The sequence below is a fragment of the Nelumbo nucifera genome, chromosome 5 (assembly GCF_055504915.1).
Source record: "Nelumbo nucifera cultivar China Antique chromosome 5, China Antique-T2T, whole genome shotgun sequence".
NCBI lineage: Eukaryota > Viridiplantae > Streptophyta > Magnoliopsida > Proteales > Nelumbonaceae > Nelumbo > Nelumbo nucifera.
In genome coordinates, this window is record NC_142653.1 from 78,916,799 (window position 1) to 78,934,881 (window position 18,083).

Consider the following 18,083-nt stretch of genomic DNA (forward strand, 5'->3'; position numbering starts at 1 on the left):
TTTTTATATAATCTAAATAAAATCTTATAATATCTTATAATTTTTTTTTATTTTCATGCTTTTAACTATTATCATTACAAATTTAATTAATTATAATGATGCAATTGAATAAAACTAAACAACAATCATAACTTGTCCTTTCTCCTTTTCTTCTTTCATATTTCATAGTAAATATAGAGGGTGTTCATGGTCAGATTTGGTGTAGTTTGGAGAAGATCTTAGACCAAACTGGTAAATTACGGTTTGAGAAAATTTTAAACTAAACAGAACCAAACCGTTTTGGTATGGAAATCAAACCAAACCAAACCGTTTTATTACGGTTTGTTGTGGTTTCTAATACAGTTTGGGGACTTTGAACTATTCTATGATTCTTTTGGGCTTAATCCAATTAGAGAGCCTAAATAGCTCCCCTAAAAATTAGAACTTAAAATTTTATTTATTATTTTATTAAAAATAAAGAGTTCATTATATATTTATAATTTTATGTATTCCATTTAGATATTATATATAGAATTTTGATTTACTATTTATGGTTTGGTTCGGCTTATAAAATTCAATAAACCAAACCGAAACCGTAAACCATAATTTAGAAAATTCTCAAACCGAATCAAAATGTTTATAGGTATAAACCAAAGCAAACTGCAAATTTGATTTGGTTCGGTTCGGTTTTGCGGTTTGAACCGTATAATGAACACCACTAACTAAACATGTAATTATTTACAATGGTGCCACTAAACTTCTACCTTTTTCGTGTCTGTTAAAAATTGCCTTTATCTCCCATTTTAAAATAGGAAGAAAGAGGGTCTCTTTCACAATCACACATACACATTGAGATGCTCCCATTTACTCGCACCGATATTTAAGAATTGCAATCAATCACAAACTCTTGCAAATTCCAACTCTACTTCAATTTAAAGAGAGAAAAAGAAGAAAAAAACTTCTTAATTTTTTACTTCACACTTGAATTCAAGCTTCCAAAAGAAATCAGGCCATTAAGATAGAATCTTCTTAGAGATGCACTCTTCACAACAGATCAAGCACGAAGCCTAGGGTCAACACATGTAAAACAACTATGCAAACACCAAAATCAAGAAAATCTATATCAAAACTTTGAGAAATATGCCAACGGCCCTTGTTTTCAATGAATTCAACTATTAATAAGAGATTGCTCATGCCATTAAGCAAAATCAAAGAGAATTAATTCCCTTATATTTTCCTTATTATAAATTTATTTTATAATTTATTTCCATATTTTATATTAATCCAATATACTAAATTGTGTCGACAATGATCTAAGAAGATTGTTGGTTTTAAAAGTCAAAATGGGTCTTTGTCTTTTGGTGGATGGATCCTAACATGCCTTCATTATGATCTAGTCCACACTGAAGGATGGTGTGTTGTGCTCTGCATGTATGATATTGTCCCACATGATCTGGGCCCTCTGTAATTTGATTTTTACCCGTTGGATGTCGAGAGGATGATCAGGAATCCAGGATAAACAAAAGGTATGGGCTGGGGGTCTCAACCATATATATCTGTCGATTCTAACATACATTTGGTTGGTTATTAGAAATAAATTAAGTAGTTAAAAAAAGACTTATATATCAAATGGTGGATGAGTTTGTAAAAGAAGAAATAATTCACCAGTGAGGCTTTTCTGGTGGTGGGTACTGAGGTCTAAACATCCTTTGGGCCCGTTCAAATTGTAGCTAGCCAAGCTTAAACATAACTGTTATATTTGTGCTTTGAATTCTTTGTGGCGATCCCTTTTATAAATTTGTCTTAAAATAATTTGAGAAAAACCTGAAGACAAAATTTCATAGTGGTTTGTGGCGGAAGCGTAAGCCCCCGTGGCGGTATGGACTCGATCCATTTTCAACTTATAGGTCTGAATCAATCACAAAGAGTTATATATTTTTCGGGGGTTCTCTCTTCTATACTTTTTGTCTTGTGAGAGTGTGTGAGACATTGGTGTATTTTGGGGTTTAGGGTTTATTCTGTCTCTGTGAGTGAGATTGTGAGTACACAACTCTGTATTTATTCTCCATTGCTGACTACATAGTGGATTTCTGCTTCTCATTCGTCCATGGGCATAGGCTATAAGCCGAACCATGTAAATCTGTGTGTTTTTTGTGCTTACTTCTCTTTATCTCTATTTTATTTTCATTTTGAGTGCCATTTGAACCGGATTTTCTTGAGTTTTTCATAACAATAACAATAAGAGTTTTGAATATTAATTTGATCAAAGAGGAAAGCAAAAGCATCATGACTTGCAAAGCTCCAAATCCAATAATAAACCCAGTCCCTCACCCCCAAATTAACTGCCAGAGTTGAGAGAGAACAAATGCTCACAATGACCAGAGTTTGAAAAAAATACTTTTCACTCATTGTGGCTCCACCTTGTGAGGTGGGCATGTGCCACTAAAATCAAATGACTCGTTGTTGTAAGGATGTTTGGAATGCCCTCCACTATGGCTTCCTGATGTGGATGCAGAATCAGCATTTGGATTTAGACCAGCGAACTGCATGATGTTCTCAATCTCTTTCACTACTTCACTCATTATTGGGCGATCAGCTCCTGTTTCTTCAGTGCAACTCATTGCCAGATCAACATATTTCTCAAATCCTTTGAGGCTGGTCCCTAACCCAATGGCTGGGTCAAGAAGCTGATGAAGGCCATATAGATCCTTTGTTTTATCAATACTTATTCTTACCTCTCTCACAATATGCTTCCCCCGCTCTAATGGTTTTTTTGCAGTTATCAGCTCTAACAACAGCACCCCAAAACTGTAGACATCACTCTTCTCTGTCAACATCTGAGACATATAATATTCTGGGTCCAAATATCCCTGCACAGAAATAAGATTCATGACTGTAATTAAGAAACCGAAGAATAAACATTGATTTGAACCTTTTCTGACAAAATGCTTTCTTAGTTTTACTCCCTTTTTGGTCACAACCATAGGGAGAGATCTTTTATATGAAGAAGAGAGGTTCTGTTGATTCAACCACTAACCATTGTCCCCTTGACTTGAGTGGTGATATGGTCTTTTTCTGTGTCACCCATGAGCTTGGATAGACCAAAATCAGCAACCTTTGCATTTAATCGATCATCCAGGAGAATGTTGGTTGATTTAATATCCCTGTGAATTATGGAAGGGTTGGCATGTTCATGCAGATAAGCTAGCCCTCTGGCTGAACCCAAGGCTACTCTGAGTCTCCTTGCCCAGTCCAACCGAACACCTGATTTTCCTGTATAAATTTTGTGTCAACAAACAGGGTCCAATTCTGAAGATGGGCTTTAGCAATCAATTAGGGAAAGCATGTGAAAATAACTTAAAAATATATTAATCACACCCATTATTGTTTGGATACCTGAAAGGCTTTCCTTGAGGGTGCCATTTGGAATATATTCATAGACCAACATTTGTTCACGTTGTTGAAAACAAAATCCTACAAGACCGACAAGGTTCCTGTGATGAACGCGAGATAGTAGCTCGATCTCAGTTTTGAATTCAACACCACCCTGCATGGATCCCTGTTGAGCCCTTTTAATTGCAACTAACTGGCCACTGGAAAGTATTCCTCTGTAAACCTGTGAACATATAGTCATCATATAGTAATTGAGCTATTCATATACTCCAAGAAGAGAATGCTGCTGTTTGAGGTTTTAAATCTTTTATTGTTTATTTATTATTTAGGTTTTTGTTAAATCTTTTACTTCTTTCTTCCTTTTTCCTCTGTTTTCTTTTTTTCCAAAAAAGAAAATAGAATACCATTACCATGGACCCCACATTTATCTGAAAAAGAATATGGGAAAGTTGGTCCTTCTAAATTACCTGAAACCGGACTGAGACTTAGAAAAAATTGAAGTATAAGTTTGGATGACTTTAGTATTTTTAAGAAAATTAATGATAATGCTTATGTAGCTTTTCTTCTTTGTGATATTACTGTTCTTTTCAACCTTTAATGTTGTTGACTTGTACATGTATCATTCTCCAATGGAGCCAAAGTTAGTGTTGAGTTTTCTGAGTGGAGTAAACTGATGTAAAAGGGTTTCTAAGGACTCTCTAGAGTGGGTGAACCAAAAGAAATTGGGTTAGAAGGGAAAGTGAGCCAAACTTTAAAATGGCCTAAGACATTTTAAGGCACCATAACTTTTGGTCTCCGCATCTATTAGTATATATTAAAACAAGCATGGCCACAACAGATGGCTTCTCGTTTTGTCCTTTACCCAACCAAAGTTTCTCCTTCCTCTTAATATGCCTTCTTTGGGTGAAGAAATTAAGATAGAGATGGCTAATAATAAGTTTGTTTTTTTCCCAACATCTAGAACCATTACCTTGCCATAACCCCCTGATCCAATGGCATTTGCCTCAGAGAAATTGTTTGTGCATTTATTGAGTTCCTCAAATGAGAACCATCTTGCTCCTTTAAGCTGAGGAATGTTGCCACTACTATTGTGGTCCCAAGAAGCTGCATTAGGTGTGACATTACAACAATCATCACAATATTCTCCAAAAAGAGTAAATAAATGTAGGAACAAGATCATAGCAGGTTAAATCATGGCCTTACAGAATGACTTATTGTTTTGTTCAATTACTCTATCAGCTCTTTTCTTTTGATAAAAGGCAAGATATCCTGCAAACAGTAGTGCCAGTAGGAGAACAAGTCCTCCAACTGCTGCCCCAATTACAACTCCAAGGCTCACTGAATTCTTGGAACTGGAGGATGATTCTAATGAGAAATACACAAAAGGAATCCTTTAGAATGAGTGATGAAAAACAAAATGAAAAGAGTGCACTAGATTCAATTCCACTGTTATTAGTACTCACTAAGGGAAGCTTTTGATTACCTAGAAAGAATTCATAAGGTGAACCCATAAAAAAGAATGGCCCAAAAATCTGTGGGGGCTTAAAGGTTTGATTGCTCAGGACAAATCCAATATTTAGAACACCTGATTGATTGAAACGTTCAGCTCCATAAGGAAAGACTTCCAGATCCAAGTCGAGGTAGTTATCTGAGTCCTTTCTAGGGCTACTCAGAGAAACTGAGTCAACTGGAAGGGCACAATTTTGAAATGTTTCCTTAAGTTTGTTTTCCAGAGAGCCATAATAGGATGTGTTAAACAAGTCAGAGAAGGATGGAGATCTGAAATATAGGATGCCCTTGTATGGGTATGAGCATTTACAGGTGGGGCTCAACTTCTGATCTGAGAGACATGAAACAGCAGTACAGTTTTCTGCTTTTGTAGAGTATGAAGATGTGTATCTTTGTGGGGTGCAGTATGGTGCTGGGGGTTGGTCATATACTGATTCATGACAGATGGGATTATCCTTTAATCTGCAACGAAGCAATAACAACAAAGGAATTAAAAAAAAGAAGCTGTTATGAGAGCTGTTATCTGTAATGAGAGATGGACTAATTCCTGTAAAAAGGAGCAACTGATCATAAGGAAAAAAGAAGCTAAATTGATCTCTCCCTTGGAGTTGATAAAGCCATAAAGAACCAATGAATGTAGAGCTTACATTAACTGATTATGATATCCGTTGTCTCCCTTAATATTTTCAATGAAATTTATTTCCAAATCAATGAGTCGAAGATGCCCACTATAGCTATTAAGTTCTAAGGTCCCATTGATATGATTATTCTTCATGTTCCTGCGGCCAATATCAACTTTCTTAATCATCAGCCTCTAAGAATCTATATTATGAGTGTCTGCTGTAGCTCTTTTGCTTTTGATGATCTCACAACCTTATACTTCAGATTCAGCTAATACTTACAATGTCTGTAGCTGAGGAATGCCAAATAGGGCTTGGGGCAAGGGTCCTTCCAGTTGGGTATTCTCCATCACTCTGCAGTACAAAGTTAGTTATAGATGGAAAACTCTTCTGAGAGAGAGAGAGAGAGAGAGAGAGAGAGAGAGAGGAATACAGTGTTGTCAAGCTTTGTAATGTTAAAATCCACTGAGGAATATCTGATGTAGTGAAACTATTATTGCTCAAGTCCCTACAGGTACAGATTATTTTGGATCAGTGAACACCAACATAACAGCTAGCAAAATTCATAAATGAAAACCATTTGCTTTGCCTATCCATGTTTAAATACTTGGGCCCCATTTGTTTTTCGGTAAGTTACTTACCCCGGTAAATGCAATTATCTATGTAAGTTTTTCCTAGGAAACACTTACCTGGGTAAGTGTATACCTATGTTCTTTTATTTTCTAGATAAACAAGGCAATGACCATTTTAGCCATAAAAGTCCATTATTAAAAGGGCCATTCTTGTCTCATTCAAGTGCTGATAACTTTCCCCCTATGTGGGAAAATTATTTACCCACCTAGGAGATGGGTATCATTTATCGGGGTAAGTGATACCTAGGAAAATAAACATTCCCTGGTCCCCACATAAATTTGAAAAAAAAAAACATGGGATTCTTGATCAATGGGAGCCAAAATCCCATTGACCAACTTCCCCCCTCTCAAAATCCAAAAAAAGACCACCCCCTTATTGTAATGGGTTTAACATAAGTTTCTACTTACAAATAAGTAATTGAGTCCACGCCAGTTAGGTTAGGCATTGGACCCTTGAGTAGATTATTGGACAAATGCCTGAAAATAGAAAGCCAAATATCAGATCTCATGTAAGCAACAAATTGCAAAAGATGTTTAAAAAAAAAAAAAACTAGTTAATAAAGAAGGTAATTTTAATTTGCTCACAGGTCACCGATGTTTTTAAGGTTGTTGAGGTCAGAAGGAACAGATCCGCTTAACAAATTCCTATCAAGGCGCCTATCACAAAATTGTACAAGTAAGTACACAGAACATTCAGTACTAGAAGTAAAAATATCAGCATGAATTAAGTTTTTGGTAGCCAGATAACAACTCACAAAACCTCCAACTTCTCCAGGAGTCCAAGTGTTGAAGGGATGCTTCCACTGAGTCGATTATTATCAAAAAGCCTGTCAAACACATTAGATTATTAGCATGTGAAAGAAGTATATATTTTGAAAAGTTGTGGTTATTTCATGGAAGTTGTAATTGATAGATATTAGTGTATGTTTACTTACTAGTATCTATCCTAGATTAATTACCTCCCAGAATTCCATGCTCTAGCTCCTTCTTCCTTTTTAGTTTTATATGTAATTTCCTCTATCACTATTCTATATTCAAACCCATATCTAGGGGTGTCAATTGGACTGAATTTGGTCCAATCCGATCCAGTCTAATGTGAGTCCATTATAAATAGACTATGTCCAATCCAATCCAATGAGTGTTTTTGATCAATTTGGACCGGTCGAATTCAATGTCTGGACCGTCCAATCTCTTCAAATTCATTTTGATTTAGATTGGTTTCAATCCAAACCCGGTTCATTGACACATATATTCTTATCTTATATCAATGGACTAGATATTAGCTTAATCCAATCCAACCCAATATAAATTTGTTATAGACGGACCAAGTCCAATCCAATCTAATAAATATTTTGGACTGGATTAGTCCAATCTAATATGTCTTGTTGGTCCGTCCAATCTGTCGAAATTGATTTTGGACTGGACTGGGTCCAATCCAAAACCGGTCCATTATTTATACCCTTATTCATATCTATAAGAGAGAAAGAGAGAGATTGCTTGAAGGCTTACAAATGTATGAGAGACATATTTGAGCTGAAAAGTTGAGGAGGGATGGTGCCGGATAGCTGATTCTTTCCGAAATGACTGAAAATAGAAAAAAAAAAAGTTCCATATGATTTTCGTCTAGGAAAACTCTTAAATAAAAACAAATTAAATAATTTGTTTTGAATAGCTTCTAGGCCATACAAGTGTTTGGCATGAAGTAGCATATCTAGGCCAGGCGTGCTGCTACTGGAGACTGGAATCGTTCCACTAAGTTTGTTGTCAGCTATGTCCAGCCAATAAAGTTTAGATAATTTACCAATGGAAGGAGGTATTTCACCAGTGAAGCTGTTAGAATTTAGAGATCTGCAGATAATAATAATAATAAAGCATTTTGTCAAAATAATAGTCAGCTAAATATATAGAATTTGAAGTTTTATGGTTTAGAAAATTGACATATTTTGATACTTTAATGATACCCAATTCTTATTAGCATTTATTTGACATCACAAGAAAGTTATTTAAATTTGGGTAAATTGCTGAAACCTCCCTTGAAGTTTTTAATCGTTGCTGAAATCTCCTCTAAAGTTTGGTAATTGCAATCACCTCCCTTGAACTTTTTGATATACTTGCAAATAGGCCCCCTCTGTTATAATTTTCTAAGAAAAGGTATGAAAATACCCAAAATACCTATGCAATTACTATTGAGATTGGTTTATACAGTGAAAACAATAAAACTTTATAAACAACAAAAGAAAAAAATTTGGAAAATAAATTTGGGCTAATCATTCATACGAGAAAAAATTTGGAAAATAAATATTGTGGTCAAAACTCAAAAGTAACTGTATGGGTATTTTGGACATATTCATGCCTCCTTTTAGAGGATTAAAAAAATGGATCTACTTGCAATTATGTTAAAAAGTTTAGAAGAGATGATTGCAATTACCAAGCTTCAGGGGAGGTTTGATCAGCAACAACCTGAAACTTTAAGGGAGGTTTTAGCAATTTATTCTTTACATTTTATCAAGTTTTATTCCTTATTTACTAGCATTTCTAGATCTGGCTTATATTAAGTTAACACATGCCTTCTTGGAAGTGATAATTGATGGCAAAATCGATGGTCGATTCTTCATTCTATGGATATTGTTGCAACGTAACATAACTCAAAGGGGAATGAAATATTGATAAAGTGACACATCACAATGACATTTTAATGTTGTTAAAATCTTTAATGATATATACACCTTGGGAAATGTAAACCAATGAAGAGTTAATAGACCATTTAATATTTTTAATATAATTGGTTGAAATTTTGATGTAACATGCTGTAAAAATTTTGAAATGCACCATAGTTGGATTCAGAATTAATAATAAATAGCTCCTAAAATTTAACATAATTTGAAGGAAGTAGCTTGGATCCGTGATTTTATATTTCTCTAATATCTATTAACTGATAATTCAAAAACAATTATAATCTTAATATCAAAGAGCGCAAAGTTATATCCTTTGGAAGTTTTCAATCCATTGTAATTTGTAATCTGTGACCTAGTGACTAACATGGTGTTTGGAAGTGTGAGCGTTTTTTGAGATCGATTATTAAGAAAAAATGCACATGCTTCCAAGACCTGCTTTTCACAAAAAAAAAAAAAAAAAAAAACGCTTCTGCCTAGTAGGCAGTGAGCAATACTATGCTGTTTGGTAAGGTGATTTTCATCACCGTTTTTCATGTACGTGCTGACAGGTAAGCACCACATAGGATACAAATCAATCAACCATTGGGAGAAATAGTTCACTGATTGGTAAGCACCAAATTTGGTGTTTCATGCATCGGTGGGGCCCCGATTTTCGAGGCATGCCCGGATTTTTTATAATCGACTGAACCAAACAATGAGTTACATGGGCATTTGTTGAAACACCTTTGTGGACCCGACATGACACCGTTTTTTTGAAAAACGACCATGGTTCCAAACATCCCCTAGGACAATAGTTCAACCGTCCAAGCTGATAGGTATTTTACCAAGTCAATGTTGTTTTTTTTTTGGCAAAATAGTGGGTTTTTAGAAATATTGAAACCAAAAATAGAGTTTGAATCATGGTTTTGAAAACCAGGCTAGAACCAAAACCGCTTTGAGAATTGTTTCTCAAGGTTAAATGGTCCGATCATCTAGTCTGAACCCCGATCAAACAGTTTTTGGATCCAAAACTGGACCTAGGGTAATGACTAGTTCCTGGGTCAAACAGTCCAATCATCTAGTTCGGTCTGATTTTCAAAACCATGATTTGAATGATTAAACTGTTCGAGTCAACAATGAGCTAAAAACATTAATTGTTTAATATGCATAGTTTTTTCCTAAATGTTTGATGTAATTTTTATTAGAGTTTTAAGTTTTAGGGTTTTGTTATTACTGTTATTGTTGTTGATGTTATCAAGGAAAAATGTCTAGTTTATATAATATGTTTTTCATTAAATTAATTAAAATTATTTTCATCAAATAATAAAATTTTAAATAGTATACTACTACCAGTACCCGCACCACCATCATTATTATGCTGGATCTTGTGCTTTTTGGTAGTAAATAAAAATTTTATTAAGAAAAGGAGGAAACCAAGTACACGCAAAAAAAAAAAAAAAAAAAAACTAAAAAAGGACTAGGCCAACCAGTTTCTCTTAAAATCACATCACTTGTCGAACCTCTTGAGAGCCTTATGCAAATGAGTTTGATTGTCCAAAACTCACCGTCGGTTAAGATTTCTCTTAGATCACCATTAATGATCATTAATAGGTGTTGTCCATGTAAGCATTTGAGTATTTTACATGACCACAGTGGTCAGTCAAGCTTATTAAATATTTTTAGGACAAAATTACCCCTAACCCAAGCCCAGACCCATACTAGGCTCTCAACAATCAGGGGTAATTTTGCCACAAAAATATTTAATAAGCTTGACTAACCATTCAATGGTAGTTTGGTCATATAAAATATTCAAATGTTTACGTGAACAACATCTATATATTAATGATCTCCAAGGATAATCTAACGGAAATCTTAACTGAATGTGAGTTTTGAACAATAAAACTCATTGACAAGGGTCTCTTTGGAAGTTTGAAAAGTCATGGTAAGTTTAAGAGAAGTGCGCAAAAGTCATGTTGACTTTTAGATAATATCCCTAAATTAAATAGTTTTAAATAAGCCATAAAATGACAAAATGTATCGAATCCTAAACTGTAGTTTTCATAATTCTATAAAATAAATGTTTAGAAAATATAATGTGAATGTTAAGTTTTCATGATAGGGTAATTCATGTATATATACATGTCTCTTATTTATGGTATTTTTAATAATGTGTACTACTTTTTAATATTGTTGCCTAATGTAATTATCAATGAGTTTTACGTCTTTCACTGATCAATAAGAAGTACTGAATTGGTCAGGCCCAAGCAAAATCTACTGTCTGCTGATGTCAATCTTTTATTAATAACTATTTGGCCTAATCATATAATTTTCAAGATGAACCCATTTCAAAGATTTTACAATGAGAGCTTGATTTTATGGGTTTATTAGTCCCATATATACTTTCTGATTGTTTCATTCCCCATCTAATTTGTTGACAATTTTCTCTAAATTTCAGTTTTTGGTAGAACAAATATTAAAGTAACCATTTTATTTGAATACAATAGTTGATAGAAAAGAACAACTTAGATGGGGTGAAGATAATAGTTTAACAAATTATATGGAATAACTAATTGAGTTGAAAAAAAAGAACCTATATAATAGATCTTTGTCTTTTTTTTTTTTTTTTGGCTAACAATAGATCTTTGTCGTACATAGTTTTTTTCGGTTAAAGAAAAAAATGGAAAAGTACGGACAGACCCAATGTAGATTTCTGAATTCCATTGCAGACCTATAAACATTCAAAATGTCAAATCCCCACTCTATACATCAATGTTCGCCCATGAATTGGCATCAATTTCGAGATGGCACCTACCTCAACTGTACTTTGGGCCTAAAAATTCTGACCCCAGGCTGAATCGTTATTCTCCCAAAAAATATATCTACTTAGTCAATATTGGAAAGATAAAGTAATAAACTAAAAATTATGAGTTTAGAGTCTTTGGACAAGCATTTTTAACCGAACCTTTTAGAAAAGTTAGCTTGCAAATTAAAAGAGAAAGGTAAAGGGTAATAGTAGGATGTGTAATTAATGTGCAGTGCAATATTAATTGGACCATAAATATAATCAGAGAAAATTTCTGATTAGTACCTTGTACTTTGGGCTTATTGTCACTTTGGTCCCCAAACTTTAAAATGAGACAATTCAGTACCCGAACTTTCAAAATGTACCAATTCAATACTTGCCTTTAACAGTCTGTTTACCAGCCATTAAGTGGCATTTGAAAAGACACAAATGTCCTTCGAGTGTCATCTAATTCTCTTTATCAACCATCCAAACATTGATAAAAGATAAATAGTCCCAAATCCTTGACTCTTCTTGAATATCCACCTAGACAGACATGACCTCAACTTTCTTGAATAGAAGAGGCAATAATTTGAGACTATTCATCTTTTATCAATGCTTGGATGTTTGATAAATAGAATTAGATGACACTCAAAGGACATTTGTGTCTTTTCAAATGCCACTTAACGGCTAGTAAACGAAATGTTTAACAATAAATTCTGAATTGACACATTTTGAAAATTTGGTATCGGAATTTTCACATTTTAAATTTAGATGGCCAAAGTGGCAATAAACCCAAAGTACAGGGTACTAATCGTAAAGTTTCCCAATAATTAATGAACCCAACTGTCCTCGTCTCTTATCTTCTAAGAAGACTTTGTCATTGTTGGCATCATAAATGAATGAAACTTTACGAGTGAAAATGTTAGTTAACCATCATTAATTATAACAGAAGAATCTATTCCAAACTCCAAGCTCTTACAAAAAGACTAGCTCTTCCAGATCTCCGATTGTGCTTGGTATTCGTCCAGAGAAACTACACCCAACCAGGATCCTGATATATAGAAAAGGAAAGTAAATTAAGTTGAACGATTCCAATAAAACCAGTTGGTCAACAGAAGCTATATATCGCTTTGCAAATCATCAGGATTTCCTTACAGGTTTGAAAGCTTTTTCAAGCTCCCAATTGCTTCGGCCGGCAGGGGACCATTCAAACCCCGGTTGTAAGACAGATCCCTACATGAATCAACTACGTACTAATCAGAAAATTAAAGTGATTTATAGAGAGAGAGAGATGTTTCTTATTTCAGAATATGTCTGAAAGTTGATATAAGAGGGAGATTAATTAAGAAAGTCTTACAATGTCTGTAACTCAGTTAGAGCACCGATGTCTCCAGACAATTGACCCTCGAGTCCCATGCTTGACAATTTTCTAAAATATTGATGAAATTGGTCGTAAGTGAGAAGAATGATAGAAGTAGGAAACATAAGAAACTAGTTATTAAACTCTATATATAAAACAACTCTAGCTACTAAAAACTTACATGGATATCACCTGTGAGTTGTTGCAAGTAACTCCTACCCAACCACCAACGCAAGGGTCTGAATTTTCCCAATTGGGAGGTCTGTTTTTCCACATTAACTTGAATGAATTTAGAGCAGCAGCTGCATGAATGCAGAAAAGCTGTGATCCATTCTCAACTCTGAAGAAATATATATAATGAATTGAATGTTTTGATGCTCATCAAATTTGCCCAATAAAAATAGGTCAGAGGGTGATGAAACTATGACTGTTTTGATCGAACTACAGATTTCCATCTGTTCTGATTTTGCCAGATGGCTAGCTAATCTATATCATAGTCCATTCATAATGAAATCGATCAGGAAAATTAACACATACCATCGTTAGGGTCTGTTGGTGCCTGCTGTGCAGCTGCAGACGAAATTTGAATGAGCACAACCAGCAGCAGACAGGCTTTGAATTTGATCCTTATTTCATCCATTGGTGACGACTGATGGACGACAAGTTGTGATGCAACTCTCCGGTGACAAAATTTCTCTGTAACAGAACATTCATTTAGAAGAGTTGAAGTTGGTATATATTAATTAAGCGGCCCTGGAGATAATTGGCCACGAGGAGTCAACTCTGAAGTCTTGTTTAGCAATTTTGATTTGAACCAAGAAAAATATCTGCAAGTAGAAGAGTTGAAGTTGGTTGACAATCTCATAACATCTCTATGACCTGATTCGGTTCTTTCTGTCATTTATTAATGCAGTCCTACTTATAATTAACTCCCCTCCTCAAGAGAATTCATGCATGTTCAAATACATGCACCCATTCTCAATCTCTTTTAAGACATTTTAATTTCACTGTCACATTGTCAGATTTTTTTTTTCTTTTTCTTTTTCCTTTTTCACTCCGTTTGATTAGGTCTCGTGAATAATAAGTATGGGAGATGTTCCCAATGCATGGTAGGATTTGCGTGTGAGGTCGGTATGAGGAGCCATGTGTGAGGAGAAGATCCGGTCTCTTACCTTCAACCTATAGCATTTGGATAGTTCTGATTGGGACTGGATCTAGTCCTCACAACATCTCCTCTACTTATGTATTATTATTTATGGAAAATGTTTAGAAGCTCTGATGAATGACAGATGGGAATATGTCCCACATGTTTATGCAATTATGCCATATTTTTTCAATATATATCTTGTAAAGGATATACAAGGGTAGCCTATTCATGAACTTTCGTGCAGGCGGAATTCGATTCCAAGTCTCCATTACGATAGCAAAAGACTTATCAACCAGCTGATTGGCACCTTGCATGCAATTATATCATGTAGCAAGGTTGGAAAAGGATGGTTTTTTCCTGAACAAAACCCATATAGAAATGCTAAAAAGTTGAAATTTAATGGTGTAGGTGAGATAATTAAAGACTTACATCATGGACCTCAAATAATTGAGAGCAACACTCCATCTATATTGCGTGTTTTGTCTCTTCATATAAAATAAAATTTCTTCCAGATAGGCGTACTATCTATCTAATTAAAGGAAATGCTGGATGTAGATGAAGATTGCGATGAATGCCAATATGGGATTGCAATAAATTTTCGAATAACCTATAATATTGCTCTTAATTATCTATCTATCTATCTATAAATAATACGATCGGACAAAAACTGGAATGCTCCGTAAGATCATGATTTTTTTGGTTAACTAAACGATTTGGTCCATTCAATTCACAAAAACTGTCATTTAACCCGGACCAGAAAGTAGGGATGTCAATTGAACTGGATTTGGTTCAATCCGATCCAGTCCAATGTGAGTCCATTACAAATGGATGGACCAGGTCTAATCTAATCTAATAAATATTTTGAACCATTTTGGATTGGTCCAGTTCATTGTCTGGACCGTTCAACCTGTTCAAATTTGTCTTAATTTAGATTGGTTTCTTTTCAACCTAAACCCAGCCCATTGATACCTATATTCTAATCTTATATTAATGGACCAGATATTGGCTTATCCAATTCCAACCCAATCCAATACAAATTTATTACGGATGGACCAGGTCCAATCCAATCCAATAAATATTTTGAATCAGATTGATCTAATCCAATATATCTTATTGGTTCATCCAATCCATCCAAATTGATTTTAGACTGGACAGGGTCCAATCTAAAACCGATCTATTGACACCCTTATCAGAAAGGTCATTAATCCTTTCCCGGTTTTCACACTCTGACCATCTGTGGTCCTATCCGAGTCTAACAACTCCTTGGGTTGGTGATTTGATGACATAATGCCTTAAAGTTTTAAAAATCCCATTTTTGTCCATAAAAACTTTACTGGCATAAAGATTTACCAAGTTAAATTACTGTGAAAAAAGTAATGTTACCTGTATCTCACGTATTCATGCATCATTTATAGATGAAAATGTTTTAAAAATAATTGAAAACAAAACTTGTTTGCCCTACTTCGCATTTTAATATGTCATGTAGAGTAGGAAACAAACTAATTGTTGGGATCCTATGAGGAAATTCTTCATCCCCTTTAATCCTCTCTAAAGGATGGGTTGATGAAAACAAACTAAAGAATACCCCAATTACAGAGTGTGTAATAAGCAACAAAAGTAGTGATTTTTATATCCCAAGGAATCAAAGGATAAAGTAGAGGTTGGAATTTCGATTTCGGATGAGTGTGGTGCCTAACCCCTTCCATGATGTTACCTTAATCCTTACCTAGCCTGAGAAGAGATTGATTGTGAAGTCAATTAGATGATTTTGGACCAAAATTCTTTACTTTAGACCAAAGTCGTTTTCCAAAATCATCCCTACCCCATTTTCCACTCTTTTTCTCTTCTTTTTCCTAATTGTTGTGCAAAATTTAAGTGGCAACTCTCATGCCTAGTGACACTACCACCTCTCAGCCCAAATCCCACAAAATCCAAGTATATACTATGAACCCTTGCCAAATATGTAGAGGTAAAAGTAACCTCTCTCTCTATTGTTGTAAGCTTTGAAACCCTCTAAGCATCAAAACTGATGAGGGGGCGATTTGGCCCTCTAATGATATGAGGACATATGGCGTCATGACATAGTCAAGTGACATCTTAGCACCATGCAAGCAAGCCACAAAAGTGCCCCGGACACCTTGAAACCGCCTAATGACTTCGGCACCTTCTCGGCAGCCAAACTACGAACCAGCTCAGAAAGTCAACAGGTCAGCATGAGAGGCGACCCGCTTCTACCGATCTGACCTGAGTTTGGTTAGTGACCTGCCTAACATGCTAGGCGACCTCCTCATTAATTGGGTTATCGTCTCTAACTTCCCTAGGATCACAACATCACGTTGGAAGAGCCAGTTATCACTCTGCCCATTTTGGGCGTGACCAGATAAGCACTATCTACTTATGTGGAATCCACCTATGGGCGTGAAACCACCTCCAAACTAGGCAGGCCGAAGATCTCAGAAGCACTTCATGAGCTGCATGGCAGCTTGCCTATATAAAGGCGTCTCCTTCCTCAGAAAAGGTACGTGCGATTTAACTCTCACAACTCTTTAACTCTCTAAAAACTCTTCGTTGACTTAAGCATTGGAGTGCCCACACCGAGTAAATCAACCTGGACGCTCTAATCTCTTTCTTTGCAGCTTAACTAGGTGACCTACTCAGTTCAGCATCCGAACTGTCTGCTAGTAGGGAGCACCAGATCACACACCATCAAAAACCATCTACATCTATTGGTTCATCATTTACTATTGAATAAAGGGATTTATAAAATAAATGAATCATTGGAATGAATTGATTGATTGATTGTCTTTTATTTATAATGAGTATTATGGTTACAAAGTATAGAGAGTCTATTACAGATGGAACTGTTAAGATATACAACATATAGAATTTGACTAGGGTAAGTCTTCATATTAACTCGGTTGTTCATGAATCTTATCCTTATCATCTCCTCTCAGGTTGAGAAGGGTGGTATTCAACTTTTGATGAAAGTAGTTGATTTGAGAATGGTAGCAGTGAAAATATCTACGATCTGGTCTTTGGTGGAAGTGAAATATCGAATAGTATGGAGACCCTAAGTGGCCTTTTCCCAGACATAATGGTAATCATCAAGTGCCATATACTTCATTCGGGCATTTTAAATGGTACTCCTAAATTGTTACACCACAAGACAAAGGAATGTGGAGCTCATGAAGTAGAGATTAAAGCCAAACTACCTCTAATGCAACATCATAAGTTGGATTTGGAAACAGTTGGATACTTCTTGAATGACCAAGAGACTAAGACCCTGTTTGGCATGTTTTTTCACACAGACTGTCGGCTTTTTAGAAGCCTGGCAGCCCGCATTTTGGTCTTTTCCCGCCGTTGGGTTGAGAAAAAATTTAATCGCCGAAAGTTACATTCCTGAAAAGGCGGGGGAAGACTATTTCGGGATTATTCGGAAAGCTCTAAGTGGAGCTTTTTGCCTTTTTTTCAAATTATCTTTACGCAAAAATGTGCGCCTTAACCAAACAGTCTTCGGGCTGTTAAGATCTTGATGCAAAAACTCATTTCGTCTTTTGACTGTCAGATCATCCAAAAGATCTTTCAAAAAAGACTTGCCAAATGACCCCAAGGTCCAAGCTAAAGTAGATGCAATTGCTTCCATGAGAAAATCTATCATTAGGGCAACTGACCCAATTGGAGTCAAAGTGCTTACCAACCAGCTGGTTGGAACCTTGCAGAGGGATTAGATTAAGCCAAGAGACAGTGGAGTCAATTACTTAGCCCAATGTTCAAGTACATTAGCAAGTATAAGAGGGACTTAAGCCCATAAAGTGTGAGAAACTCCAATCTTGGTTGTATCTTGAGCACATATACAGGGGAAAGTCGTGAGATTGCTTTGTTTGGTATCTACTAACATCTTATTGTAGGTCATCAAGTTTCCTTAATTTTCATTGCAGACATGAAAAATCATACCTTTTTTCTTTTGTAATTGTACTCATACCATATTAATTAATATAAGTACA

The 18,083-nt window shown here is 35.3% G+C and overlaps 1 protein-coding gene across 2 annotated transcripts; it reads right to left on the reverse strand.

Annotated features, from left to right (window-relative positions):
- Positions 1-2,178: 2,178 nt before the first annotated feature.
- LOC104593883 (leucine-rich repeat receptor protein kinase HPCA1-like) lies at positions 2,179-13,716 on the reverse strand. Of its 2 annotated transcripts, XM_010253946.3 has the most exons (19): positions 13,470-13,716; positions 13,114-13,234; positions 12,930-13,001; positions 12,728-12,805; positions 12,552-12,623; positions 7,820-7,981; positions 7,643-7,717; positions 6,889-6,960; positions 6,719-6,790; positions 6,542-6,610; positions 5,935-6,009; positions 5,784-5,855; positions 5,529-5,660; positions 4,856-5,343; positions 4,576-4,737; positions 4,343-4,476; positions 3,376-3,595; positions 3,017-3,252; positions 2,179-2,849 (listed from the first exon to the last, which is right to left on the reverse strand). In XM_010253946.3, exons 1-19 carry the CDS (start codon positions 13,570-13,572, stop codon positions 2,385-2,387), a joined length of 2,880 nt encoding a protein of 959 aa, XP_010252248.1. In that variant the 5' UTR covers positions 13,573-13,716; the 3' UTR covers positions 2,179-2,384. The 2 variants fall into 2 exon arrangements, with proteins under 2 accessions (XP_010252248.1, XP_010252249.1); XM_010253947.3 differs by lacking the exon at positions 5,529-5,660.
- Positions 13,717-18,083: the final 4,367 nt, after the last annotated feature.